At 45.7% G+C, this 27,864-nt stretch overlaps 2 protein-coding genes across 7 annotated transcripts in view; both read left to right on the forward strand.

Annotated features, from left to right (window-relative positions):
- Positions 1-8,874, forward strand: part of SETDB2 (SET domain bifurcated histone lysine methyltransferase 2) — a 30,525-nt gene extending 21,651 nt beyond the window's left edge. For 4 of the 5 annotated variants that reach the window (XM_087756605.1, XM_087756604.1, XM_087756606.1 and 1 more), the window contains one exon: positions 278-513. In XM_087756605.1, coding sequence (XP_087612731.1) covers positions 278-395 — 118 coding nt within the window. In that variant the 3' untranslated portion in view covers positions 396-513. Of the gene's footprint in view, positions 1-277; positions 514-8,748 lie in introns of those variants that run through there. The other variant, XR_015704604.1, reaches the window with a different exon arrangement.
- PHF11 (PHD finger protein 11) lies at positions 5,688-27,325 on the forward strand. Of its 2 annotated transcripts, none has more exons than XM_087756612.1 (11): positions 5,688-5,781; positions 9,467-9,585; positions 10,457-10,592; positions 12,209-12,316; positions 13,063-13,196; positions 15,145-15,191; positions 18,367-18,425; positions 19,929-19,992; positions 21,016-21,138; positions 22,502-22,573; positions 26,290-27,325. In XM_087756612.1, exons 3-11 carry the CDS (start codon positions 10,485-10,487, stop codon positions 26,427-26,429), a joined length of 855 nt encoding a protein of 284 aa, XP_087612738.1. In that variant the 5' UTR covers positions 5,688-5,781; positions 9,467-9,585; positions 10,457-10,484; the 3' UTR covers positions 26,430-27,325. The 2 variants fall into 2 exon arrangements, with proteins under 2 accessions (XP_087612738.1, XP_087612736.1); XM_087756610.1 differs by lacking the exon at positions 5,688-5,781 and adding an exon at positions 8,754-8,892.
- The last annotated feature ends 539 nt before the right edge of the window (positions 27,326-27,864 follow it).

The following is a 27,864-nucleotide window of genomic DNA, read 5'->3' on the forward strand; positions in this document are numbered from 1 at the left end:
GAGCAGGTTGTTTAGACTGTGACTCTATCGCACTGCTTGATAAAGTCTTTTCTCCTAGGTGTGGGTATTTGCACTCTCCCTATCTCTGGTAGGCAAAGCAGCATGCGTGTGCCAGAGACTCCTTATATCTCTTGGTTCTCTCCCAGCAAGCTGCCTGTGTGATGCTGCCTGCCCCCTACAATTTTGGGGTTTGCATGTGAGTCGTTGGTGACAAATTGTAAGCACAGTACTGTTTCACTTAGTTCAAACAAATTGACTGAGTGTTTTACTTTCTTAGGCATGTGAAAGCTGGAACTGAACTCACGTGGGATTATGGTTATGAAGCTGGAAGCATGCCAGAGACAGAGATTTCCTGCCAGTGTGGAGTTCAGAAGTGCAGGAAAAAAACCTTATAGGCAAAGCTTTCCTACTGTCAATGCATCATGTACCTGGAGATTTATATGCTGGAAGGGACTACTGCACGGCGAATAGTATACTTCAGTCTGTGGTGCTAATTACATGTAACTAAAATGCCTTTTACCTGATCATTTTTTAAATTTACATTTAAATGTTACTTTTGTAGTTTACAGGACTGGAACTGTTTGTCATAAGAACAGGCATCAGACTTTTCCTAGCTAATTTCTCTGCTCCTAGTCTTTTTTTTTTTCCCCCCTCTCTTTTCATTTGCAAGCAAAGTTCACAGTGCACTAGAAGAACTCATGCTTCTCTGCCATCTGCAGCAGAGACATGACTGATGCAGAGCGACAGTTAGTTGATGCTTTCTGTGCCCTTTCACAATGCTGAGTTAGCAAAACTCGGTTTTCTGAAACTCGTATGAATGCAAGTCTGCCTGTTTAGGGGCTAAGAATTATTAAAATGCACCGAAGCCTGGTGGATCCAGGGGGACAGATAGTCTTCAACAGTGATGAGATTAATCAGAACAGTGTGGAGAGCTGTGTTCATGCTACAAAGTGAGCAGGGCCAAGTCCTGCTGCTGCAGGAGAGGAATGACTGGGTTTTGTTGGATTGCATCCCTCCCCATGTTTGTGACACACAGAGAAATCCTTGAGAAATCCAGTGTGCCTCATTTCAGTGCCGTATTGTGTAGTGGGGGACAAGTGGGCCACAGAAGTCCTTGCCATGTGGTTTGTTGGCAGGAGAGAAACAAGCTACATTAGGTGACACTGAATGCAGATGCAGGAGGCGGCTCTGAAATGGAGCAAGGGATGGGTGTGCAGGTGTGTGGCTTTTGAATGTGTTGGAGCCTTGTGCAAAGAAGGTGGTGTTGTGGACGGGCCATTTAGACCGCTTGAAGAACCACTGCCGAAGGTATCAGCAAAAGTGGTTTTATTGAAGTAAGGTGTTGTAAAAGTGAGACTTAACAAAGTTCGACGGCAAGGTTCACTCTGTTACTTACTGCAGAGGATATAATAATGATTCAAACTTACCAATACAAAATCTTAGTGCACTATAATTCAAGGTCATGTGCAATATCGGTCACTCACCAAAGGTCTGCAGTTGGTAAGGGGTCTCTCAGCCTCAAGGAGTAACCTTGAGAGGTGTCCCAGTTCAAGGGGAGGTCACCGCTGTGCAGCCAGCTGCTTAGCAGGGAGAGCTCAAAGAAGGCTCACTCAGGCTTTCATATATATGGAATAAAGTGGTTGGCTCATAGTCAAATTACCTGCGATGGAAAAGATAAGCGTGAGACTCCTTGTACCCACGACTTTCTTTGTTCCTTGATAAATGAGTCTTGGAAGAACCACCGGCTATTCATGTGCTAATCGCATGATTGGTGTTCCAGTTTCTAAGCCCATATGCATCAATGCTCACCGTGTCGCCCTGTTCCTGTGTGGGTTTTCAGAGAACAGGTTGGAACTAGAGAAGTTTTTGGCCCAGTTATAGCCTAGGCCTTTGCTTCCTTGGGAGACTGAACCCAACTACTGCTAGTTTGGTCAAGGAGTTGAGTGCATCTGTCACACGTGGATTTAAAGCTGGTCCTGCCGTTCACCTTACCTGCACTTCCTGAATTTGTGGGAGGCCGTGCATGGCAGATCACGCAGAATTGTCTGTTGGTATTTGCTCGGCCATTAGCACATTTTGTCATTGGATTCCCTGTTTTGCAGAGCAGAGAGAAGGCAAGAGTTAGTGATGACTTAGGCAATTGTATATGGGAATGAAATATGCCTGTGAGAGACTGCCACAGCCATGGAATAGGGATTTCAAGCCTACAGCTATACTGCAAAATGAAAGAGAAGCAGGAACCAGTTCTCGGCCCTGAGGCCAAGAGGCAACAGATGGCTTACGTCCACATGGCTTAGGGTTAGTCATCTTTTAATTGGGTTGCATCTCAGCTCTGTAACTGTGGACAAACATGGTACCTGTGGCCCTAAGCTGAGTTTGTTTTGGATGCTTCAAGCTTAAAAAACATGGGGTTGTGCTGCAACAGACAGTGCTCTCACATTTCTCAGCAGTCTCAGCATGCATGAGGAGTTTAAGCCTGTTAAAAATGGACCTTTAACAGAGATATCAGACCTGTGAACTGTTCTGCTTACAATGAAACCTCAGCTCTTCTCTCCCATGGCCCTGTTTGACAGCTTGGCATACCCATCAAGCAAACCCCTCCTCAGCTTTTGTCCCAGTCGTCGCAGTACAGGTTTGTGTGTGGTTTCATCATGCATCTTCAGGGCTAAATGCAGAAGAGTGGGGTTACCCCCAATGTTGGTGCCGTACCCCTTCAGAGGGTCAGAACCACCCACTCTTGTCCTGATCAGTCCCCTTTCACCCCTCTGTCACTGAGGGGCACCACCATGTTAGCAGAAGTCAGCATTCAGCTCAGTTGCTTCTTGCTTCATTGAAGATCCGCCTCTACTCGGAGGGCACGTGCCTTAGGATAACATCATGCAATGTAAAAACCTGCAGACACATGCCAAACTGCACGGCAGGCCAACTGGTAAGCCTTTTAAACAAGTGAGGATGCAGAAAATATCTGTCTCCAAGCTCAACTTGAATGTGGAAAAGCAGATGAGAATGTCCTTAAAGCATCAAGGGGGAAAAAAGTACATTTTACTGCTGTTGATTGTATTTCCCAGATTAGTGGTAGGAGTAACGGTACTGAGCTGGTGAGGAAAAGCTCTGTTTCTTGCTGCAGAAAACAGACCTGATGTTTCAAAAGATAAAGCGCTTGCTTGCTCTGTGTGGTCTGCAACTATCCAAGAGCCTGCTGTCAGCATGGATTTTACAGTAGGTATGTGTATGAGATGGGGCTCTTTGGCTAGTTGTGTTTATCAGGTCTGTCTTCAGGCTGGTGCTTCTTCATTCTCCTCCTCTACGTGAGGATACACTAGATATAGCGGTTGCAACCCAGCTTCTAGTCCCCTCGCAGTCTGATGCTTTTACTGCTTGTGAATCCAACATACCAGACCAGAGATCATAACCTATCCTCTTGAAAACTTACCTCACAAGGTATGTTTTCCACCTGTTTTTGTGATTTTATTAGAATGGGTTCTGCTGAAGGTGGCTGGCAAGTATCCTCTGCAGATAATGGCTGTGCCAGTTCAATAGGCGTTGCGAGAGCGCTCATCTGAGCTTGCTCTCTGCTCAGCTATCAGTTCCTCCGCTTGCCCTTACACAGCTCAGAGATGGGCGGATTTCTGAACGTAGCCGCTCGTGCCACCCGTGCTTTAGCAGAGTATCATGCAAAAGCACCGAGCACAAGCACCGACGGAAGAATAGGTGGAAATGTTCGAAGTGAAACACTCAAAAGTGCCTGTGGAATGACACATTTGGGACTTCTTGTCAGCCTGTTAGGGGTATCAAAACAGAAGAAGAGTGCCTGACGGGAATTAGTCGCATGGAGACGTGAAGTAGAGCTTTGGAGATGCCCTGAAATCACAGTTTCTGTTGACCTGCAGGGGACCATAGGTTTTACAATGCTGATGGAGGACCAGCAGAGGGGAATTCTGAAACAAATTCAGGCTTTTTCAGGGTGGTACCTTGTTCCTGTGAAACGGTGTGGTCCAGCCATGCAGTGTGGATGTTGCTGACTCTTATGGCAAGCAGGATGGTAAGCAGGACTGTCCCAACGGAGGGACAGTAGGGATGTAAGGACATATAAGGGCTCCGTGACCTACAGGGAAATAAATATTAGCGCCGAAAGTGAGCATACAAATGCAAAGACAGTTCGAGATCACCTATGGCATAGGTATAAAAGAAACTGGTCTGGAGCACATTAAACTGATTTTTTTTTTTTTCTCCAAAAGATTACTGAGCACTAATTTCCAGCTTCACCTATTTCAGCAGAACTATACGGCTCTGCAGAGCAGAGGTTTGGAAGAAGAGATCACAAGGGACTTGCAATTGGTTTTCCTCCACGGAGAATTATTTTTTCTGTGTTGAAGAACAGATTTGTGTTAGGAAAATTTTCCTAGTTTATGATTTATGCATGTGTGAGGGCGCTTGAATCCAGCTGACTCATTCAAGTACCGTCTAGATAGTAGATTCGGGAATGGGTGTTGCGTAGCAGCATCTGGCTAATAGATGTAATCCAATTGCAAGCCTGGGCACAGGGGCTGACCTTAGCTCTGAAATGCTGCATCCGGGCAGGCGCAAAGGGATTTGGGAAACCAGTTGGAGTAACGCCAGCAGTGCTGAAAAGCTCTGTTCTAGCCGGTGAAGGGAAATGATCTTAAAAAGCTCCAGGTTGTGTTTGGCGTGGCCTCCCAACAGGCCAGAATGTGCCTGTTGTTAGGCTGTGGCTGGTGAGCTGTATGGGAGTGGAGGTGTAGGTTTTGTTTAATTATCCCACGCAATGCAGAGGAACTTCACATAGGCCTAAACCTTGGCCGCACCGGCATGGTTTTGCCTTAAGCCGTGAGTCGCTGATGTTCAAAGCGCTTGCAGAAACATCGCACCCGTGTGAAGCAGGACGAGGAGATCTCCCGGTGGTGGCTGTCGTGTTGAGACCTGCAGAGCGACCAGCTTCTCCCGGTGCCGCTTACGCTTTGTGGTGAGCTGGTGCGCGCTCGCCATCTCTTCACACGGGCAGCTGGAGGGGATCAGCATGAACCCTCAGGCGTACGAGTGAGGAGGGACCAGCAAAGCCCCGCAGCGAGGAGCCGGGGCCGTAGGAAGCCTCATATCCCTGGTCGCCTGAGGATAAGCCTGTCCTTGACCTCCTGACCAAGGAAAGTGCTGACCAGTGGCGCTGGGACGGTCCCGTCCTTCGTGTGCTGGCTGAGCGCCACGACGGACGGGTACGAGGCCAGCTTGCCGCAGCTGCCTCCTCCTCCACGGTGGAGGGACCGACTGAAGGAAGGGCCTGACGGCTGTGGGAGGCACTCCGCCTTGTGCCGGCCTTTCCTGCCCGTCTCTTGAATCGGGGGGCGATGGGAGGATACAAGATGTCTCCTTCCTCGCGGGGAAATCCCTTGGGAAATAGCTCCCGGACGGCGGCTACCGGGAGTGGCGGGGGCGGGTATCGAACCCTCAGCCTCCGGCCCGGCGCGCCCAAAGACGCGGGGGATGGGCCGAGCGCCGCTCCCTCACGACGTAACCGGCAGAGCGTCGGCGCGCCTCCACCCCGCTCCCTTCCACGCCGGAGCCGCAGCCAATCAGCGCCGGGGAAGGCGCACGGGCATCGGCGAGCGCCCACTGAGCATGCTCCGTGCGGCGGCTGGGCACGCCCACTTCCGGGCGGGAGAGTTGTGAGGCGGGGGGTGGGGGGGAAGACGAGCGAGCGGAGAAGTGGCGGCCGGTGCGCGTCGGGCTGTGAGGACGGGGGTGGATGGTTCCCGCCGCCCCGCGGTAAGTCTCCCTGCGGAAACCTGGGGGGGGGGGGGGGGGCGGCGGGAACTGGGGCCAGCCGGTGTTCGGCGCCTCCCCCTCGGTGCCTGGTCCCCCTCCCGAAGTCTCAATGAATGGACCCGGCTGGAGGCTGAGGGAGAGGGGCTGGGGGGGGGACAGAGGGTTTCCCTCAGCGGCGGTGGCCGTTGCCCTGGAGGACCCCCGCGACCGAGCCTGCCTCGGCCCTGAGCCTCCTGGGGCCCCGGGAGGCTCAGGGCCGAGGCAGGCCCAACTTCGCCCCGCTAGGCCTCGAAGCACTGGGGTATGAGGGAAGACATCACCTCAGCATGCCCCATCCCAGCCCCGCCTCAGCACCCAGGTGTCCAGCTGGGTGGAGAGTCGATCCGCATCCTTCTTCCTCAAGTTCTGCAGTGTGGTGCTTAGTGGACGTAGCAAGGCACGAACTGCTAATCTCTTAAAAATGGCACTGCTGTGTTTACAATGCTGGAAGTGGCCTGTCAGTAGAGGGTAAAGTGTTCCTCTATGAAGTGCATCAGCGATTGAGAACCTCTAACAATACAAGTCCAAACATCTCCTACCTGGAGTGCTGTGTCCAGCTCTGGGGTCCTCAGCACAAGGCAGGCATGGATCTGTTGGATCGAGTCCAGAGAAGGGCCATGAAAATGGTCAGAGGGCTGGAACACCTCCTACGAAGACAGGCTGAGAGAGTTGGGGTTGTTCAGCCTGGAGAAGAGAAAGCTCCAGGGAGACCTTACAGTGGCCTTTCAATATATGAAGGGGGCTTATAAGAAAGACTGAAACTTTTTCTTGGGCCCTGTTGTGACAGGACAAGGGGCAACGGCTTTAAACTGAAAGAGGGTAGGTTTAGATTGGACATGAGGAAGACATTTTTTACGTTGAGGGTGATGAGACCCTGGCACAGATTGACCAGAGAAGGTGTGGATGCCCCACCCCTGGAAGTGTTCAAGGTCAGGTTGGACGGGGCTTTGAGCAACCTGATCCAGTTGAAGATGTCCCTGCCCGTGGCAGGGGGCTCGGACTGGATGATCTTCTCCAACCCCAACCATTCTGTGATTCCGCAATCTTGTGAATAGGTGAGAGTTTAGATCTAATGAGGAACCCTCCAGTCACCCCAATCACTTGGATCAGATATGTTAACATATACCTTTCTAAATAAAATATTTTTTTATATTCTTAAAAATATTTCCCCTGTAGCAAGTGAAAGGTGATCAGAAAGATAGATTTCTTTGGCTTTGTTCTGAAAGCCTTGCAAAGGCTGAGTGTGTTTATGCTGCTAATGACTTGGGGGAGAATGGGGAGGGGGCTTGCGCAAGTCATGCCCAGCTACTATATGACCAGCAGTGCATCTTCTCCCACAACGTGCAAATGGAGGACGTGGTGATTGTGGGGTAACACATGTGTAATTTCCTTCTTTCTCCCTACTTCAGTAGATCAAATCCTTCACTATATTGGGATGAAAAGGAGAGCAGAGTAGGAGCTAGGGCAGTGGGTTTCAGTAGCATGCTGGAAGTCAGGTGACTTGGGTTCTTTTCCTTACTCCCCTGCAGATGTGCTGAGTGACATTTGGTGCCTTAGTTTCTTCCTGTGTAAAATGTGTGTATTTATGTGCAAGGATGCTTTGAGAATTGGTTCTGGAGAGGAAATACTTAGACAAACTGATCATGTTTCAGCAAGGTATTTTTGGAAGCGGCACAATCCCTGTGCACTTGCTAACAATGTTCTTGTCCCTTTTTACTTTCTGTTTCGTTTCCAGTTTTCTTCCATTTTGTCACTGTTGCAGAAAAAGAAAGTGCTTGTAGGAAATGACAGAGATACCGGAGAAGCCGCCAGAGGCATGTGACTGTTGCTTTCCCTCAGCTGCTTCTCTTCTGTCCTCTGTTTTGCAACTTCATTTGCTCTGTCATTAGCGGAGGGCAGTGGAAGGGCCTCCAGCTCTTATGGATGAATTAGTCGCCTTAGGTTTCCACAGTCCACTGCTGTGGCAGTGAAGGTGAAAGCTGGCTGTGAAGAGTTGCAGAAGGACTTTGTGAAGTGAGTGATTTGACTATAAAATAGGAGGTAAAAATCCAGCATTGATAAGTGGAAAATGATGCACGTGTCAGAGCAGCAGTCTTAACGCTGATGCCCTCCGTACTATCGGATACCACTTAGGAAAGAGATCTGGGGGACTATAATACATAGTTCTATGAAAGTGTCGGCTCCATGCTCAGAAGCAGTCTAAAATGTGATTGAAATATTAAGAATTCCTAAGAAAAGATGAGAAAAATACAGAGCGCCATTGTGACTTTGTATTGTAAATGGTAGCCCGCCCTTTTGAAGGTCATTTTCTCCTCTTGGAACATAGAAGGAGTGGAGAAGAGACTGAGAAGTGACAGGGATGATCGAAGATGTGGAGCAGCTTCTCTACAAGGAACAACTAAATAGTTTCAGATTCTTCAACTTGAAAAAGAGACAGTAGGAGAAATAATAACAGATCTATGCTGTCACAAGTGTTACTGGAGGAGCTGAGTAAGGAACAAGGATTTCTTGCCTTTCCAGGCAGATCCTGTCCTTGGGGTGTCAAATGGAATCTGTGAGTGGCAGGATTAAGACCTGCGAAAGGAAGGGGTTGTTTAGGCAAAGTGCAATTAAACTATGGAACTGGAACCGTGCCCTTAGCCTCTCCCTTCTCCCTTGAGAGCAGCCAGCCGGATCCATTGCCCCAGTGAGCTCAGTATCCTCTCCCTGGCGGTAATCTGTAGCAGAAAGCTAGGGAAGAACACGGGGCCGAAGCAGTGTTCCTGTGGGGGACAGGATACTGAGCTAAACGGGGCAGCGGGTGCAGGCTGGCCGCTTCTGCAGGGAGGAATGGCCAAGAGCTGTCCTTCTGCCGCTTCAGGGTTCCTGCAAAGGCGCTGGAGTAACCCAAAGGCTGACTTTGACGGAGTGTCTTCTGTTCTCCTGCAGCACTAGGATTTCTCCTGAGCCTGCAAGAACACCAGGGACTGTAGACTCCACCTTTAGCCTCTTCCTCACAAAATTCCCAGAGCCCCTGAAGCTGGATCCTGTGACTGGGCCTGAGCAGGGCCTATGTATCTGCATCGATTCCAGGTATTAGCTTGCTGCAGAGAACTTTTCCTCAGTTCTAGACCACTCAAACTCTAGTTTGTTCTGCTTTTTAATTTTTTTTTCCATCTTTGTTTTCTATTCTATTTCTATATGTTTCTATTTGTTTCTGTCGTATTTATTTAATGCTTAAGTTCTGAGACTGATGTGATGGTCACTGTATAGACGGATATTGGAAATCAGTCTTTACCCTGCCTTGCTTACAAGAAATAGAAGGACGGGGGGGGAAAAGCCCAGATGTGTGTGGAGGCAAAGTGACTTGCTGTGATTAAGTAAATTCTCAGCGGCAGAGCTGGAGGGGAAAAAAAAATCTCCTTCTACTCTGGTGTTCTTCTCACTTGAGACTACCCCCTCTGTTTCATGGAAGGGAGATGGGAACTAATGAAAACAGAGGTTGGCTGTTGAAAGCCACAGAAACGTTGCGAAATTTGCTGGGCTGTGAGATTTCCTGCCTGTTTTGTACTTAGACCTTATTGCCTCTCTCTCACTAGAATAATTTAACGTCAAATCTTCTTATTCCTTGGAAGTAAAAGCCGACTTTTCTTACGTTATCCTACAGGATTTTGTGCTGTCAGAGGTGACATCTCCAGCAAAGGGCAGTTTGGAGTATCACACCTAGTAGGACTGGGAAATTGTTGAAGATTTCGGCGGTGGACTTGCACAGAAACTACAGACAAAGTAAAACTTCTGCTACTAATGTGTGGTGTGATGTTCTAAACTACTGGTGGGGTATGTGGGTAAAGGCTTATCCAGAAGCATTTAGACTGTTTTGCGAAATAAGTGGCTGGCCTTAAAATTTTGCGGCTGCTAGGGGAAAAGAGAGACTGTGTGAAGAAGAACAGTTAAGACTTGAGTGGATATGGCCAGAAAAAGAGAACAGATGTCCATGGGGCAAATCCCAGGGTACAGAGAAAATTATGAGAAAATGTTCAAATCTCTCGTTTCTGACTCTGTCTTCTGCCCCCTTTTACTTGCAAGCCTCTCCATGCTTCTTTGCTACATCCTTTTTACACTAAGGAATTAGCGTTTCTTCCCTGTTTTCTGTGAACTCCTGGAAGGCACTGGAGAAGTTTGGGGACAGCTAATTTTCTCTCCTCGGTTGACTTGCAGACTCACATGTGGCAGAACTAGCTTAAGGAAAGGACTGCTACGAATGATTGACCCCCTCCAAATAAAAGGGGTTTCCCATCTAGGCCATGATTTGCTGGCCCGCTCTTGAGCCTGTTGTTGGAGCAGATATTGCTGAGCAAGCTTGAAAACTTGTATTACCTCTTGTGACTGGTTAGTGACTTTCCAAGAGGAAATAAACCAGTTTTTCTCCTGCTCTAACTGCTAGAGCTCCTGGGAGCTGGTTTCCATTCCACTGCTGTCCCAAGAGCAGGCTTTGTCTATTCCATTAGTAGTTGTTGCTGGAGGAGCAAAGCCCCCAAGGTTCAAGAGATGTAGGTGAAGGAGCAGTTAGAGGGCAAGTGCTAGCAAACTCTGCTTTCCTCTGTTCGTCCTGCTTGGCATATGATTGTTGCATCAATTGCTTTGTGTTTTGTCCCAGTTTTCCTGCTCTAGGTGCTTTCTGGATAATGGCGAAGATGGTGAGAAGAACGTGTGCATTTTGTTCAGAAGGGGAGGCTGGTTCTGTAATGTATATTGCCAAAGAGCGAAATATTGCAGCTCATCAGGATTGTCTGGTGAGTGGCTTTGAGTTGGTCAGTACCTAAGAGGAATGGAGAAGGGCTAAAGGGGAAGTTTCCACTGCTTGTCTATTTTTGACTCTACAATGGTGTCTGAATTAAAAGGCTGGTTACCCAAACCAGCAAGCTTATATTAGATTGAAAAGCTATGAAAAGCAACAGGCCTTGGCCAGAATTTTGGAGAGTCGGAGGACACGGCTGCACAGCTGGACACGTGGATTTGTGGTGTTTTCATGTGTGTCTGTTCCTGATCAACAGTTCTAGACACACATACGGTCTTTCAGTAGGAATGGGTCTTCTTGAGACACTAAATTGAAGGAGGCCTCTCAGACCACAGAAAGTTGTGTATTTAATTAAACCTTTGCAGGAAAATATTCACATAACTTGATATATCGAGGTAAAAAACTTCCCAGTCTGTGCCTTATATAAAATAAGGAATGAAAATATCAGAAGTTGATGATATAAAAACATCTGGGAAGCCCTAAGTGTGCTGTGATCCTAGAATGTATTTACTCTTCTTGCTGTCAAAATGCCTCCCCTTTATTCTGGCATCGTAGTAGAGCTGGTTCTTGGTATGCAGAATCAATTACAGATGCCATATTCTCCCTTCAGTGAGGGTTTCTTAGTGCAGGAGATGTCTGCTGCTGGAACAGCTTTCTGGCTTTCGCTGTTGGAGCCTTCTTATTCTTGCGGTTTTTATGTTTACATCTTTATTTTTCTACTACCTTTTTTTTTTTTTAGCAGAATGTGTCAGAAAAATCCGATACCTGTTTTACGGCATTACTTGGATGTTTTGTTTGAAAAGGTTTGTTAGGGCTATAATGTTGCTTCAGTCTTGAAGCTTTTTCTCTCCCCACCCCCTTTACTAATTTCTCTGCCTTAGTCTTCTCTGCGTTGTTTGGCTTTTTTGCAGTTAGCTGTCACCTTCTGAGCAGACAGACTGTGCCTGCCAGTTGATGTAAGGGTAGCTCACTTTTGTTTGGAATTAGCAACTTTTTCTAATCATTATATATAGCTAAGAACTTCCCCTTCCTCACCTATTGCCATGGCTCAGCACTTCTGTGGGAATTAAAGTGGCCCGGATGTGCATGCATGCAATTTATGCGGGTTTCTCCCAGGCTTTGTACAATGTTTCTGTGTTTCTCCTGCAGCCAACAGTTGTCAGTATTGGACTGCATGGAAATTTTATTAGAGAAATGTTGCATCCAGCTGTAAGCCTGAACAACTGGGCAGATAACAAGATGTTCAAGGTGTGGAGGTCTGTCAGCCGAAGAGCTTCTCCTCCTTACTCTGGGCAGCCTGGACTTCCAGACTTTCTTCATTCACATTTCTTACTAAGTTCACTTTCTCACCTTGCTGTCTTCTCTTAGTTCACCTTCAGGTCTTGTGAAACCTCCTATATAGACAGAGGAACTTCTTTTGACTGGGAAAAGGTTTAAGCACAGCTCTTTGTTCAGTGTAGGTGAAACCTCTTAAAAACACAGAGAAAAATCAGCCTTTTTTAGGTAGGGCAAGTGCAAGAAGAAAAGATGTACCTTTCCCTTCTTTTCTCTGGAATGCACTGGTGACTGAGTCCCTCTATTAGTTCTTAATATCATCTCTTTTGTCTTTAGTTATTTTCCTCAGGATTTGTGGAATCTGAAGAGTATAACCCAGATAATCTGGATATAAGGTTCGATGTGGCTTCAGTGTTGAAAGAACTCAAGAGAGGAAAGCGGCTGGTAAGGAGTTTCTTTCTGAATCTGTACTTAGTCCTGTCTCATAGTACTGAAGGCTGTCTGGCCTGTTTTATGCCTGAAAGAAAAAATGCACTCTTTCTCCTAAAATTAGGGAAATTAGAGATTTAGAGTTAGAAACATTGATTTGACATTGTATTTGGTGATATTCAGTTCATTTTGTATTAAAATGTGTTGGTTTTTTCTGGCCTTTCAGTCCTTAGTCGATAAGTTCCCTAAGAGACTTTGGTAAAGGACTAAGCCAGTGCCTGAAACAAAATTATGCAATCCATAAGTGTAAAGGAAAACACCTTCTGCTTTTAGCAGAAGGAAGGTTATTTATATGAGGGGTTTTTAATTGGCTTTATCCTCAGCTGCCCTCCTCCCTTACATCCTGGGCGGAACTCTTTTTGTTACGAAGTTAGCCTGGAAAACATAAATACAAGCACTAATACCAATAGGTATTGAAATAACTTGGGTGAGATTTAGGGGAAGGGGGGAAGTTGCCCAGTGCCCTCACATGGCTCTTTGCATCATTTTACAAATTCATCAGTATGAAATAGGTAGCAAAAAGGTGGCTGAAGTAATGACCAGGGTTGGAGTTTGCAGGAGTGAACTTGGCTGATGATTTATACAGGGGCGACTTGCAACAAAAGATTTGATTTTCCCACGGAGGATAGGATTTGCTTCGTATGACAAGATCTTCGGTAGCCATCTGGAACGCTTACCTGCTAAACCTCGTCCTGTTCTAGGTGTGCAACTTCTGTCGCAAGAAAGGAGCCACTGTGGGATGCGAGGAAAGAGCCTGTCGCAGAAGTTATCACTACTTCTGTGCACTCTGTGATGATGCAGCAATAGAAACGGATGAAGTAAATGGAGTCTACCGGTACTTAACCAAGTATTTTCTAACTAATTATTGTCAGGGTTTTGGTGGTGGTGTCGGGAAGAGAGACTTAAAAATTGTGTGGTTTTTAAAGTTTTTTAAAAAGGAAACATGTTCTCCTCTCTTAAAGTGATGCTTGATTCTCTGTTCACAAGCAATAGGGGAAATGTTTTCCTTTCACAGGAAAACATCGCAGCAATGGGAAGGAATCTATTCAGTGTTTGAGCCTGCAACACACCTGAAAGATCGCTAGGCCAAAACTGAGGAGATCAGTCCTTACTGGCTATCAAGCTAGTCTTTTAAGGACCAAAACAAGCAAGCCTTGAAAAACAGTGAACGTGGATTGACAGCCCCCTGCACTTTTTCATGGTGAAATATAACATACCGAAAAGCAGATCAAAAGAGAGAATTCCTTCAAGAGAGAGAGTGCTGATGTTTTTAAATTCTGAGTTGCCATCGTTGTGATGATGAGCAGTGATTATCAAAACAAATAGAGCAGAACAAAAGAGAGAAGGCATACAGTGCTATGGAAGTGGCTAGTAAGAGTAGAGGTGGGGAAATAAGCGTAGTTTGTACTGCGATCTTGCAAAAATTATAGTAGGGAAGTGCTTCCAAATAAAGCGACCTGAGTAGTAAAAGGTATTGTTTGTTCTTTATAAGATATTCTTGTACTTAGGAAGGGGTTTTTTTAACTAGGAAAGAATAGAATTAAAGGGAGGGGAGGAAAAAAAACAACCTCCGAAGGGCAATATTAGAAATTCAGAGATGTTAATAAGGTTCCACCAGTACTTAGCTTTCTGATTGAGTTGTTAGGCATGCATAAATCTGTGTTTTTGTGCATCAAAATGAATTTAATGCAAAAAAGCTGGCTCATCAAGGAAACAGACTGTGTTTCTAAAGTCAGTGCTTCTTTTTTGTTAAAATAAAAGAAAGACAATAATTAGAAAATGTCCTAGCAAATGCAGTTCCCTTTAAAAATTGCTTCCAAACACTTCAGCATTAGTCTTGGCAAATGTATTTGTAATGAAGAGATCAGCTAAACCACACGCTTGATGAGGCAATTTTGCTTAAAAAGTGATTTGGGATCCTTCTGTAAGAAAGGCATAGTATAGAAGCTGGTTCACATTCTCTACACATTATTGTATCCAGAAGATAAGGAATATTTCCACGTGTATTTGCTGCATTTTGCCTCTTCCAAGGAATTCACATTGTTCTCCTAGAACCAGAGAAAATATTCCCATCTCACATATTACTAAAGTCTTTAAGGCATGAATGGATTGAACAGCTTTAAGCTACTGGAACTCAAACGGGGTGCCCTGCTTCCTCAGGATTTGGGGGCTGCCTCATCATCCACCGGGCAGTGGAGAGGGAGGGGCACCAAGGGGCGTCCAAGCATGTGCCGGCATCTCAGGCAGGGCTTGTAAGTTCAAGCTGACTGGTAAGCGGATACATCTAAAGGGATTCTGGACCTGGCCCGAGTGGTACAGGGCAAGGGGGCAGAGCAGCAGTAGCTACAATCAAGCGACATTAGTACTGTGGTATTTCATCTTGCCAGCGTGAATCTCGTTTTCATAAGGTGTTTCGGTAAGGGTACCTCTGCCACAGTGTTTCATCACCACACCAGATGAAATGTGTCTGACTCAGGATTTGAACAGTGAGCAAGTCCAAAGAGAGTGGGGTAATGGAACTGATAATTCAAAGCTTCAGTGTTCAGAGTCCACCGAGGCTCTTAAAAGTAAAAATACAAGCTTGTGCATGTATGTGACTTTACAGCAGGTGCTTTCCTAGGCGGGTAATGCTGAACAAAAATCCTGATAATTTTTTTAAGCGTCTCTCAGTTTACGTTCAATGAAAAGAGGGGAAAATATCTGTTAAAATCAGTCAGCATAACTCTGTTTATATATTTATTAATACTTTTTCTCTTTTTCTTAAAATCGAACTTAAATTTTAGAGTGTTCTGCCCAAAACATGACCCAGGCAATAGGACCAATCACTATGGTGAGTTTCTTTAATGGCTTCATTGATATAATTTGTTTTAAAAGTTTGCATCCTACAGTCAATAACTCATTTGAACAAAATAAATGTTACTCCACCTTTATAATTGAGCGGTGGATTTCTAATCTTGCAGGAGTGGTTTGGTTGAGATCCATTCGTATGCAGAAAAATCGAGAAGGTTTTTTGAAATAGGAAATGTTTATATTTGATCTTCCCTGAATCTCCCTCAAAACTGACTTAAAACACTGTGGACCTGATCCTTCACGGAATTAATTCTGACTGTGGGTGGGCAGGTAGGCCCAAGCAGCTTGTAAAATTCATGTGAGACATGAGAGCCACGCTAATGAGCGATGCACAAGCTTGCACTTGATTAGCAAAGAGAGGGCTGTTACAGGAGTGGTCACCTTGGGATTTTTATGTGTAGATACATTAAAATGTTCACATTTGCATCTTCCATATTCACTGCAGTGTTTTTTTTAAATAAGGCCTTTCATTCTGAAGGATCCCAAAGAGCTTTTTAAGCGTAACAAAAGGGTTATACAACCCCCGTTTAAGGATTGCTTCCTTTGCTACAGAAATGTAGCTTCATTTGGCAGTCCTGGTCCTTGCTGATTCAGAGGTAGTCAGGAATCTCTCTGGATTAACCAAGCAAAGCTGTGACTTTGTTAACCTAATGCGTACAGTCCTGCTTAAAATGGAATGGGTCCTAGCCTGGCCTTCACTTTGAAGTTAAGCTCAACTGAACTGTGAGCACTGATGCTAAGAGCGGTGTGCTCCCGCTGAACTCTAGTCAACTTTGGCTAATCTTCTTGACAAGGTCTGGCTCCACCCTGATGCCACTCAAGGGGTGGGCTAGGTGGTTATCATTTAAACTTTTAGTCATAGGGTCTAGGGCTTGTTAGCCAGACATACAGTCCGTTTGACGCCTGATATTGCTGTGGTTCACTAACCAAACGCAGCTTCTTCTTTCGCTTAGTAGTTTTGCTTTTTACTTGTCCATAGTTCTGAGGCCTGACGTTCCCTCCCTTTTTAAAATTAATTTGGTTTCTGTGGTCTAATAGTTGTCGGTCTGTTGGGTCTGTCCAGAGTCCCAGGTAGTCTCCTGCCCCAGTACGAGACAGGGCCAGGATTGCTTCGTTTCCAGTATGAGATGAGATTAAGGCATTAGGTCCAGCCCCGTAGACCACCTCCTTCATAAAGAAGGCTTAAATCTTATGAGGTTGAAGGTCTTAGTGTCTTCAAGTGCTGCATATACAACGTATGGCCTGTTCCCTGAGAAGAGAGCTTTCTCCTAGGGGAGATCTTGCAGGGAGATCTTGCAAATTAAGATCGCTTAATTTGGAGACCCTCTGTTTGTGAGGGGTAAATGGATTCTGCTGGCAGTGTCTGCCCTGCCTCCTGCATGAGCTTCTCCCACCTCTGTCTGAGAGAGGAGCTGTACCCCAGGAGGTGGGGAGCAGCTGTGAGAGCTGGGTAAATGACACTTGCAGGGGACACCTGTGCTGAGTGTGCTTGCAGGTCTGCACGGGGCGGGGAGTGAGACAGGCTGGGATAGAAGCGCTACGGCTCCACGGTAGAGTTTTGATTTTCAGGATCCAACTCGGGTGCAGTAGCTCAGCCGTTCCCCTGGGGCAGGCTGAGCCAGCGCTGGGCTGCGTGGGAGCAGGAGCTGGTACAAAAGGGCTGCCTCTCCAGGCTTCTTTTCCCTTGTAGCTTGCAGAAAACGGGGTCAAGGAACATCCCCTTGTTATTGGTCCAGACAACATTCCTGTGCGGAATTGTCAGGGTTCTGCTGTGTGATTGGAAGGGGATAGGGTGCCTTAGGGGCCAGGAGGTCTCCTCGCAGCTCTGTGCAGCAGGGGTCGGAGGGCAGCTTGGACTTGGAAACAGGCTCCAACCTCTGCTTAACTGGAAATGTTGGATGTGCCCAGAGTAAAGGCTGACAAGCGTAGAAGAGTGGAGAACAGCGTGGGGAGCAGGAAGAGCTGGGCTGCTCTTCGGACTGTGTTCCTCTGGTTTTATAAGTCATCCCTAAAGCAAACATCAGGAAGAGCTGAGAAGATCCTACCACAGGTCAAAGGTGTTGTGCTAGACAGCAAGGAACACATTGTGCCTACACCAGCGTCTCCTGGATGGCTCCAGATTAGGCCACCCAGCATTATTTTGGATGAAGTAAGAGGCTGTGATTTCCTTTCAGGCCATGAAAAATGCAAATGTACAGCACCAGTACCCAAAACCCAAACTTGTTTCAGCAGCCTTCCTGAACCAACAGTAACTCCTCATTCCTCTTAATAGGATGATTCCTAACAGGAATAACCTTACTAAGTGCTGCCCAAAGGCTGTAGAGTGAAACAGGAAGGGGGTATATAACCCCACTGCATTTAAAACCCTCAAGGTTTGGTGGGTAGTTGAAATCTTCTCTAGCTTTCTCTGCTCCTGCCCTGTCTTCCTTGCCAGAGTTATCCTTCTTCGCTTGTGATGCTGTAGCTGTTTTCAGCAGCTGCCAGTTATGACGTTGGGGAGAGGCTGGGGCATGCCGATAGGAAGGACAGGGTGAAAGCAGATGGTTTTGCGGAGATCTCCTACCACGTCACTAAAAACGCTTTGTACCGTAAATGATGTTAAACTTACAAGTCAAATTGCTTCTGGAGGCTTTCTAGGAGGGTCATTATATGGATGAAAAACCTAATGCCATTTGTATATCTTTGGGACACCTAAAATAATTCTTTACGTAGTCTTAGTTTTGATGGTGTATTAGGCATAAACAAGAATTGACTGGAAAAAAAAAAACAGTCAACTTTCATAAATTTGCCTGAAGTTTTTACCACCTAGAGGCAGTGCTGCTGCCGGGGAGAATGAGTTCACTCTACCACAATCAAAAATCTTATGTTAAAAACTGGGGTTTGCTTTATACTGAGTGTAAAAGACCAAGTGATGTCCTAACACTACAGTGATTTGCACTTCTTCCTAATGGGTCAGGCTTGTAATTTTTCTAGCATGGAAATAATGTCAGTTCCACTGAAACGTCAGGTATTTGGGGAAGCTGAAACATATTCTTGCCTTGCCACCCAAAGTGCCTCACTGTTGTAGCTTTTTGGGAAAAGAGAGAATTTGAATGATGTGAAATCATCAGTCTGAGGTTGACGCATTTGTTACTTTGTTGTTTCTTGATTCCTAGATGCAGCTAATAAGAGGAGAAGACATGCATTGAAATCTTCAACCATCACGGAACAAATGGTAATTCTGAACTAAGTAGTTCTAAAACAGGAACCCACATCTGCTACAGCAAAGGACTTCTTTAGTGAAGTATTTTGACAGTGTATTCAGAAAGAGATTTCCTTGCAGAAGCAGTAATTCTGCCTTTACAGCTGCCTTGTGTTGATCTTGTCATTCTGTCAAAAGAAAAATGTTTGCATGTGGAGCTGCTTCAGGCAGAGCCAATGCTGCCCTTGGGTAACGCGGCACGAATGCGATAGGAACCTCCGAACCAGGCTGACTCGGTGGCTGTGATCTTGACGTGACCAGGAAGAGCTTCCCTTTGGGGGCTGCTTTTCTTTAGAAGTACTACGTCCCTCAGATTTGCTTAGGGCTTCACACAGTTTCAATGAAAAACTGCTTTTGATGAGTCACTTGGCCTTTTAAACTGGCACTTACTCGTTTGTGAGCCTGTGCTCGTGGTAAATGTGGCAGATTTTCCTTGCAGATCAGGCAGTTCTGGGCTCTGCCGGTGAAGATGGCCTGCCCAAGGGTTCAGGAGCTGTCAAGCAGAGCATCCCTCTGGTTGCAGGGGCAGTTGTTTTAGAGGCTGCTGTTAGAAAACCTGTAAATACAGCTTATTTTAAATTTTGAGGTAATTCTGTTGGCTCCACGGAAGTATGCATGGGAACTCCCATTGACTCTTGGGGGGATCAGGATTTCTTCTTTGTAGAGGAATTAGCATCCAGCTTTCCTTGGGGAAAACTTCTGCCGTTCCCAGGTCTTATTAAAGGCAGGTCATGTGAGGGGACGTGGACCATCTTTGCCGCTTTTATGTAGTACCCTCATAAGGGTAGGCTGGTTGTCTCCAAGAATTTCTCAGCTGTAAATCCACTTACGTTCCTGATGTTATAACTGAGATTCATTTGACCTGTTACCCATGGTAATGTGCTGTTTCTACTGCTCTCCAGTGCTAGTGACCTCAGAAATCAATACAAATACTGCAAATAAGGAGCTAAGGGGCTCCAGGATTTATCACTGCGAGATAAATTGTTTACCATTGTGTAAGCAATGCATTTTTAAGCTGGTGGAGTTTTGTGACAGAGCTTAAGAATTATTTGTAGTACTGTGGTATGACATGGAACAGCAGAGAATGACAGTGTCCTGTCCAAAGGAAAAGGAAAATATTCCCTCTCTCCTCTCACATCCCTTCTGGTATTATATCAGGCCTAGGGGACTAAACGTCGTCTGCACTGGGAGTTAGCAGTAGGCATTTGTTAACATCTGTGCTATTTGCAAATGCAATAATGAAGGAGGGTGGTGTCCCGGGTGTTGGCTTTTTATTGAAAAGAGGTTTTGCTTTGAAACAATTTTTGCTTCCCTTTTTAAAAATGGAATGTCTGGAAGAGGACTATCATTAGCTGTGCAGAGAAGCTGACTGTATTCACAGAAATATGGGCTGCTTTTAATCTTTCTGCTAATATAGAGATAAGATAATGAAAACAAAGCAGTAAATGTCAGTATGATGTTTTGATTTTCTTACAGAGCACAGAAGAGACAGCAGAAGAAAACAGTTTACAAATACTAGAAAGAAAAAACAGGCATAAAGGTGCGACTCACTTTATGGAACAACTAGGAGATACTGTGATCTGTTATGTTGAAGTTCAGAGCTTGGAGATGGTTGATAGCAGCAATGCTGCAACTGTATCTTTATTATTCTCCCGAGATGAGTGACTCTCCAAGCTCTGGCAAGGGAGCAGGAGTCTGATTTGCTGACCGACTGTGCAGGTTTTCATAATTGTGCAGCAAATGAATCTCTGTGCTTCGTACATGGGCACGGCATTGTATCAGCAAGTGGCTCCCTAATGTTTTTTCTGAATTTTTACTACCACTATAAAGAACAGGGAACCTGTAAAGAATCCTGGAATACTTGTAGGACATCTAGTGCAAGTGAAATGGCATTTCTTTTCTCACAAACGTCTCCAGAAAAAAGTAACATTGTTCTTAATGGAGACTGGGAGACTTCTGCGAGCTGCCTGATAGCCCTTTCCTTTTGAACAGCCCATTGAATTGATCTTACTGAAACCTGTCGCTGACCTGCTGCTCTGGGAGGAAATAGAAATAGGGAGTTATTTCCCTAGCAATCCAAATCTGACAAAGTAGGCGTATATTCATGGGCTGTAATGAATGAGTTTAATGCCTGGATCACTTGGAGTAAAAGTAGCCTTAATTCTCGTACCAAATCCAATACCGCTTCGCTTCTCGCACTGTGTTCTATCCTTTAGCCTGTTCAGTCCACAGTGTGGTCACGGGGACTGGAAGGGTAAAAAAAGCAAGACAAATCACCTGCTTTCCTGTCCTGCAGGTATCGGGAGGCTTTTGGAATGGTGGAGATATTTGCTTTTGATGAATGAAGCCAAATCTAGAGCTTAGGTAATTTTATACCCAGCGCAATGCTTACATTTGCCTGGCCACGAGTGGGTGGCTGGAAGAGCCAGGGATTTACATACATATTTGTTACTGGGAGGGGGACTTAGCCAAAGCTTTTGTTTGTGAAGCAAGCGAGTGAAGCCCATGCAGCTGTGGTCAGGATCACTTCTGTATAAGAGTGTATGTTTTTGTGTTTTAACAGTCCGAATAGACTTTCTTAGGAAATGCAAGCAAGCTGGGCTTCTGGATGACATATTTGAAGAAATGCTGGACACGCTTCACCTGGCGCAGGAAAAGCTGATGGATGACAACACTTCAGAAACAGGTATGGAGGCCCACGGGGGACTCTGCTCTCGCAGCAGAAATGCTGATCCGAATACCAGGCGCTCGGCCCTGGGTCACCTTCCCGAGGATGCTTCTTCAGTGCCAAATAACTGGGTGCTGTCTTATTTCTGCGGCTGCACAGCAGGTGGAGAGTGAGTATGTTTTTGGTATACCTGTGTCAGCAGAGGGGAAGAGCTGCCAACTCAGCACGCTCTAGTAAGGCCTTCTAACATTGAATTTTTGAAGCCACCTTTTACCCGTTGCCATAAGCATAGGTAGGTTCAGCCCGACCTCTTCTCCCAGGCACAGAAGAAGACAGAGGTCCTGAAGAGAACCGGAAGGTTTTATTTGGATCATAAGTCTGTGTTGCTCTTACAGCTTCACAGAGGGACCAGCTATCTGTTAATATCAGCACTCTCTCTTGAGGGAAACATCCCTGACTATGTACATTTGAAGTCTTTGGAAGATTACTTAGAACTTTAATGTCAGCTGTTAGTGTGTATTTGGGGGTTTTATGGGTTTAAGTGTCAGCTTGTATGAAGCACTTTGTTCTTGGAGGATTCCGCTCTACCGTTGCTTTGTCTGCAACAGAGTTAAAAAAGAAAATTTCAAATCTTCCTCTCCTGTTGTCCTCCCAGCTTTACAAAGTTATGAATAATATCTTTAGATAAAGAATGCTAATTTATGCAAAGTAACTGAAGCACACGCATGGGAAGTGAAATGTCCCACCTGGCTAAATCCTCCTCACGAGCAGCTTGCGTGTAACGTGACAGCAGCTGCTAGAAGCAGTAATGAAGTCCGGGACACATTAGGGGTTCAAAAGTTTTCATCGTTGAGCAAACCTCTTAATGGCCATGCAAACTCTGTAGGTGTTCTGTATTTTGTTTCATGAGAAGCCTCAGTTATGAAACTGAGGCGTAATTCTGGGCTGGTTTTTAACATCGAACAGTGATAGCAGTGTCCCGCCTGTCACACGGGCTGTCAAGAGGAATTGGTGTGGTCAGCCCTGCCGTTGCACGTACAGTCCTGACGCGATGGAATGAAATATGACTTAAGTATATTGCTCGTTTTTAAACGGACTGTTCACGTGCAGACCCAAAAAGGGAATTACAGGTAGGTCCCCTTTACTATTTTCTGTATGAAACAACAGGAAAAAAAAAAAAAAGTAGAATTGACAAATTGATCCTTCTTTCTCAATATAGACTATATGAGAAGGAAGACATCTTAAAACCTCAAGCAATCAGTATGATATAAAATAAGTAATTATCGTTTTGTGGTACTTCTATTGTAGGGCTCTGCATTAACACGAGGGTTTCGTAAAGCTTTACCCTGTCATATTAAATCAAATTATCTCTTTCCCCCAGAGTACGAAGAGACAGTGATGTCACTCTTTGACTGTGGACTGTTTGAAAATATACTGACAAATATTCATTCAGGTACGTGAAAAAAGCTGTCAGAGCCGTAGCAGTCGGTATGGTTTTTGGCATTGAGGTTATTCTTCTGAGCGTTTTGATAAAATGACCATTTAAAATGAACATTCCAAGGAACTTTTTCCTCAACATTACATAAATAATTGAATAAAAGCCATTGCTGTCTGAATCGTTAGAAATAACAGTGTGTCAAATGTGGCTGGCTGACCTGAAGGGGGAGGCTTTAAAAGGCCAAAGGGTCTCCGCCCCAGAGGAACTTCCCTCTCCGGCAGGGCGCACTCCTGTCCTGTTTCTGCAGGTTGTCCCCTGTCTGACGAACGCTGTTCGGACTGGCCGTTGTGTTTCAGTTAAGAGCATTAAATGCCATGAGCAGAACTTACCTGGAGCTGACGGCAGTTGTAACATGCTTTGAAAAACAAGCTGAGAGTGCTCAGTGTGAAATGAAAACAAGGGCAGGAGCGGTCGCTTGGGACCACCCCTGTGGAAGGAAACTGGGGCTTGGATTCCAGTCTCGGCAACAATGTTAAAGCTGTTTTTCAGCTAGGCAAGTCTCTTGCTCCCATTTCCCTCGCTACCAGTTAGCAGCCTTGTTCGAACTTCGGCTTTAATTTATCCGTGTGAAAAGGGAAATGGGTTTTAATTAGCTAACGCTGAGGTTCAGTGCGTGAAGGTGATGTTTGCTGTTTCCCCTGTTCCACCTTCACTCGACTGAAAAAGCCAGACCCTCTCTTTAGTCTCCTTAAATTCTTCTTTGGGAAATGGGAGTGACTGGTGTCGCAGAATTATCCGACACGAGGTTCCGCCAGTGCCTCATCTGAGGGCATTCATACATCACTCATAACTCCTCATGTGACACAGCCTTGGATCACACTCGTTTCTTTTCACAGCTGCATCAATTATTGCATCCTCTTCTCCGCTTACAGGAGAAATTCTTGATATTGGCACCTACGTACACACAACCATGTGATTCTCGTGTGTAAAAGTTCTCCTCTCTCTAGTTCCCCACGACTTGAGCAGCTCAGTTCTTCCTGTACCACACAATCTCCTTTCCCGATACCATCAGCCTAATTTTAAGTTCAAGGTCAATAACGAAAACACACATCAAGGTTGGTTCCAAAACTGATCCAAGAGGAGCTCTTAAAATGAATCAGTCAGAAAGGAACGATAAGCGTGTTAATTACAAGAGGATCTGTAGGGAGGGAAGGAAATGGCTTCCGTTTTTTTCTTTTTTTGGTCCTGATCTGCCCTCCAAGCTCCAGCTACTGAGTCTCTCTGATCGTGTATGAAGGACTGGTGTAAATACTGTTTTCTTTGATCTGTTTCGTGGAACTGATGATTTGGGGTCATCTGACATGCTTTATCTTCAGTCCATTTTTACATTTTCTCTTTTTTTCACCTCTTGGATCATCGTGCAAAACCTGTTCTAAAGCCTTACACATCAGCACAGCAAGGTTACTCTGAACTGGACTTGCTGATACTGCTTTTGCGAGTCCCTTTTGTATGCAGGGATGAACGGTTCTTTTGCAGCGTGCAGCTTTACTGCAAACTTGACTGCGTTTAAAACCTTCCATATGGGACCTGCTAATTTCAGAATTCTAGGTTGGAGATTCTTCTTGTCTCCTCCAAGGAAAAGTGACTTCCTTTTGCTTTCTGTTCCGTTGCCGCGTGTCCTGCTTGGGGCGATACCTCCGCCAGCTGTAACAGCCTCTCTTTGCTGGCCAGCGGTCTGCCCAGGAGCTTTTGAGCTCCTCGGAAGCGTTTGTTTTCAGGGGAGCTGTAGCAGTGAATTCTGCAATTTAGCTGTGCCGGCAAAGGCGGCCACGCTTGGTTGTAAAACTGTTGTGCAGTGCCTTCACCACCCTTAGCACTTAGAGAAGAGCGAGTGCAGTCGTTCCAGGTCCGTATTCCTCAGGCCGTTCCCGGTTTTACAGAAATACAGACTCCTTCCCTTTAGGTCACCTCCTGCGTGAGGGGGAAGGTTCCCAAGCTGTTACCTGCCTTCCCATAGGCCAGTCCTTCCCATCACTGACATCTGTCTCTGGGCTCTTTCTATTTCTGCCACATCCTTTTGGAAGAGCAGTGGAGCCGTACGTCTTCCATCTGCAGGTCACCCGCATGCTGAACACGGTGACACAATCGTCACGTTTGCTCTGTTCTGTTCTTTTCTGCTAATTTATTAATTCGTATCCAAATATTCTCAAAGAGTTTTTTTTCTCCAGCTCCCACTTGTCCAGCTTTCTCTTCAAATGCGTGCCCACTCGTTCTTTTCGCCACGGAGACTTGATAGGGAAAGGCGAGGCCCTAAAGGCTGCCTGTGGCAAGCAACGAGGGTGACGATTGCCATCGCAGCCTCGTCAGCTGCTGAGCTGCCGCCGTGAAGCAGTGGGCACGGGCTGTGGTGGGGCACTGGTGGGACCGGACACCTGGCCGCAGGGGAAAGCGGAGAGAAGAGGGGTCACCTGGCTTTTTTCAGTCGGAACTGGCCTCGAGTGAAGCCTCAAGTCCCTCTGCAATGAGCTGCCACCCAAAATTTGCAAGAGGCAGTGGACACCACCGTCGTTCTGGCTGCCCGTTTCCAACATCCACGTTCCACCTCAGGGGGTAGTGTATTTAAAAATGCGTTATGAAAGTGTGTGTGCGTACATAATCATCCGTGTGCACGTACAAACAGCAGCAGGCCAAAGGCTTTTTCTTTTTCTTTTTTCTTTTTTTTTTTTTTTTTTAAAATCACAGTTAAGGATGGTTCAGGCTCTGTAATTCAGACCGAACAGGGGTAAACGTCTGGAGCTGCTTTCCCCACTCTACCCGTTACAACTTCGGAGACCTCCTTTAATGTCTCCCCCCAAAAAAAGAGAAAAATACATTTTGCTTCTCACAAAAATCTTAACTCTGGTATCTTCACACACTGCGAGGAAAACTTGGTGGCTGTCCCCTGACTGACTTTGCTGCTCAGAGGCGACCGACCCCTCCGTCTGTTCTGTGACTGAACAAAGCGGGTGCTTCATTTCAAACTTAGTTACCGTACAAGGTAACGGTAACGCTTCTGAATGCTAGCCAGGCTTGTTACCTTGGTTAATCCCACAGCATACCGGCAGTAACTATTTTGCCAGGAGCAGGAACACTAAATGCTCGAGTCATGCTTTTTGAGAATCTCGCCGTTGAATGCAGTTGTCCAAACCATCTCTTTTTAGGTTTAATTGTGGTGGTGTTGGCTACGATCCATTAGGCTTGTAAATTTGCTTAAGTAAGTAAAAGTGTGTAATTCAGAGATGTTATCTTTAAAGATCTAAAATGCATCTTTATTGGAGGAGTCCCCATTCTGAAAATGGAACTGTTAAAGCTCATATGCAAAATAATGTTGGGTTAGTAACTAAACTAAGAATTTTTACGTTTGCTGCAATGGTTTAAATTAAATCTATAATGTAGCTAGTTTTGAGATGACAGTATATGGATGGCGAAGTATGGAACTCTACCGCTTTGTGTTTTCTTTTGGCACTTGAACGCTTCAGCTCGTCTCTTTCGTACCACACACGCTCCATCTCTCGAGGAAGAGACCAAGTGTACGGGGTGTTAGGCTAAAGACTTTGCTTCGGAAAGGCAGAGGTTTTAGTGTAGACTAACCTAAGCATTGGTAGCCTCTGCAGCGTTAATGCGTACATAACATGTATTTTAAATTAATAATAGTTACATATGAATAAAAACTTTTATCCTTTTCATAATAGGAACGGAGGAAAAAATCCGGGAACTTCTGGAAAGCAGGAAAAGACTGGATGACAAGATTGAGCTACTGCAGGACTTAAAAGAAGTCGTCCTTCCTACCCGAGAGAACACGGCTAGTACGTCTAGTACCGTGTCCGAATAACCCCCAAGGCTGTCTGTAATGGTGTCAATACTTAGGATCTTCTAATGATAGAAACCATAGAGCACGTGTGGTCAGTGTCTACGTAATTCCCCCCTTCCCCTCCCAAGATAAGGACGCGAGCAAGAACTGGGTGTTTTACTCATTTTTATACCTCACTGTTGCAATATTTTTAAGTTGTCCCTTTCTTTAAATTTTACCGTGGATCAATGAGCATTATACACCAAATTTAGCTTTTGATAAAGCTCAACCAAACCCTCCAATGAAGACTTTTTTTTTTTTTCTCAAAGACAAGGGAGGAGCCTCAGCTGCCACAGAGCACTCTTTAAGGTCACTTTAACTGTGGGAGCCCTCTCCTGACTCTGTGTGGTAGCTGCTTCACTGTCTGCATCTAGAGGGTGATGTTTTAAGGATCACATCGGTGCTTTGGCTTTCCAAAGAAGATAAATTAGCAGAACTTGCACTCAAAGAAGCCTTCCGAACTATAAACGGGCGTTTGGGTTTTTAAATTAAAGGATTCTTGATTGATTGACTGCTTAACGTGTAACTAGTTCTGCTGTAATGGCAGTGGTGAAACAGTGTTTGCAGCCAGACCAGAACCAGGTATGCATCATCCTCTAAATAATAATATGTACAATGTAAAATGGGTCAAACAATGGACTGTACCTTCCTTTCTCCATTAAGAAAGGATATGACTTCCATGTGTTTTGTCTTAAAAAAAAATATTTGAATACAGAAAAGCATTGTTTAGCTACAAAAGGGCGAGTTAACGAAATAAAATGTTTTTAAGAAAGCTGTGTATTTAGTCACGTTGCACAGGACACGGCCGAGGAGGCGCTATGCTGTCATACCATCGTTTAACTACACCTCGCCTCTGGCCCAGAGTGATCCATCGCCCTAACGATCACGTCAAACGCCCCACGTCATGGTGGGCTACAGCACCATCCTGTGAAAACAGCTGTCCTCACTCCATGACTAGTAAGAATTCATAGCTTGTTCTGTAGAAGGTGGAGAGCAGTAAGCGCAGAATACCAGCTTTCAAAACGTAAGCTCCTGGGGTAGAGCTATTACCTGTGCCTGATAGAACAGAATACCGCTATTTTTACTGGCTGATACAGTTGCGGCCTGCTGGCTGTGCAGGACTAGAAACGCAGCCCCTTTGCTGCCTCAGCCACGGACTCCAGCTCCACTCACCGCTATTCTGCCTAGAAAACTCCCACCTAAACCAAAAGGGTATCAACATGGAGCATGGATTGAGCTGTTACTCGGGGACAAAGAATGCTGCAAATCCACCGTCATGGGAAAGACGTAAAAGATCATGTGAGCTCTTTTTCCTTACAGCAGCAATCTGAATTCCTGACAAGCTCCAGAGCAGCTTAGCGGAGGAGTCTTACACTCTGCTGTTCCGCCCCGGAACCTTTAGTCTACGTTTGCCACC

This window comes from Nipponia nippon, unplaced genomic scaffold (genome assembly GCF_047370975.1).
Source record: "Nipponia nippon isolate SJK-2023a ecotype South Korea unplaced genomic scaffold, ASM4737097v1 scaffold_2, whole genome shotgun sequence".
In the NCBI taxonomy this organism is placed as follows: domain Eukaryota; kingdom Metazoa; phylum Chordata; class Aves; order Pelecaniformes; family Threskiornithidae; genus Nipponia; species Nipponia nippon.

Bases quoted from the DNA above. Each gene is read 5' to 3' on its own strand.
- PHF11 (XM_087756612.1), top strand. From the start codon at position 10,485: ATGGCGAAGATGGTGAGAAGAACGTGTGCATTTTGTTCAGAAGGGGAG. The intron at 13,197-15,144 runs GTACTTAACCAA...CTTAAATTTTAG, and splicing joins GAAGTAAATGGAGTCTACCG to AGTGTTCTGCCCAAAACATG. The intron at 21,139-22,501 runs GTATGGAGGCCC...TCTTTCCCCCAG, and splicing joins TGACAACACTTCAGAAACAG to AGTACGAAGAGACAGTGATG.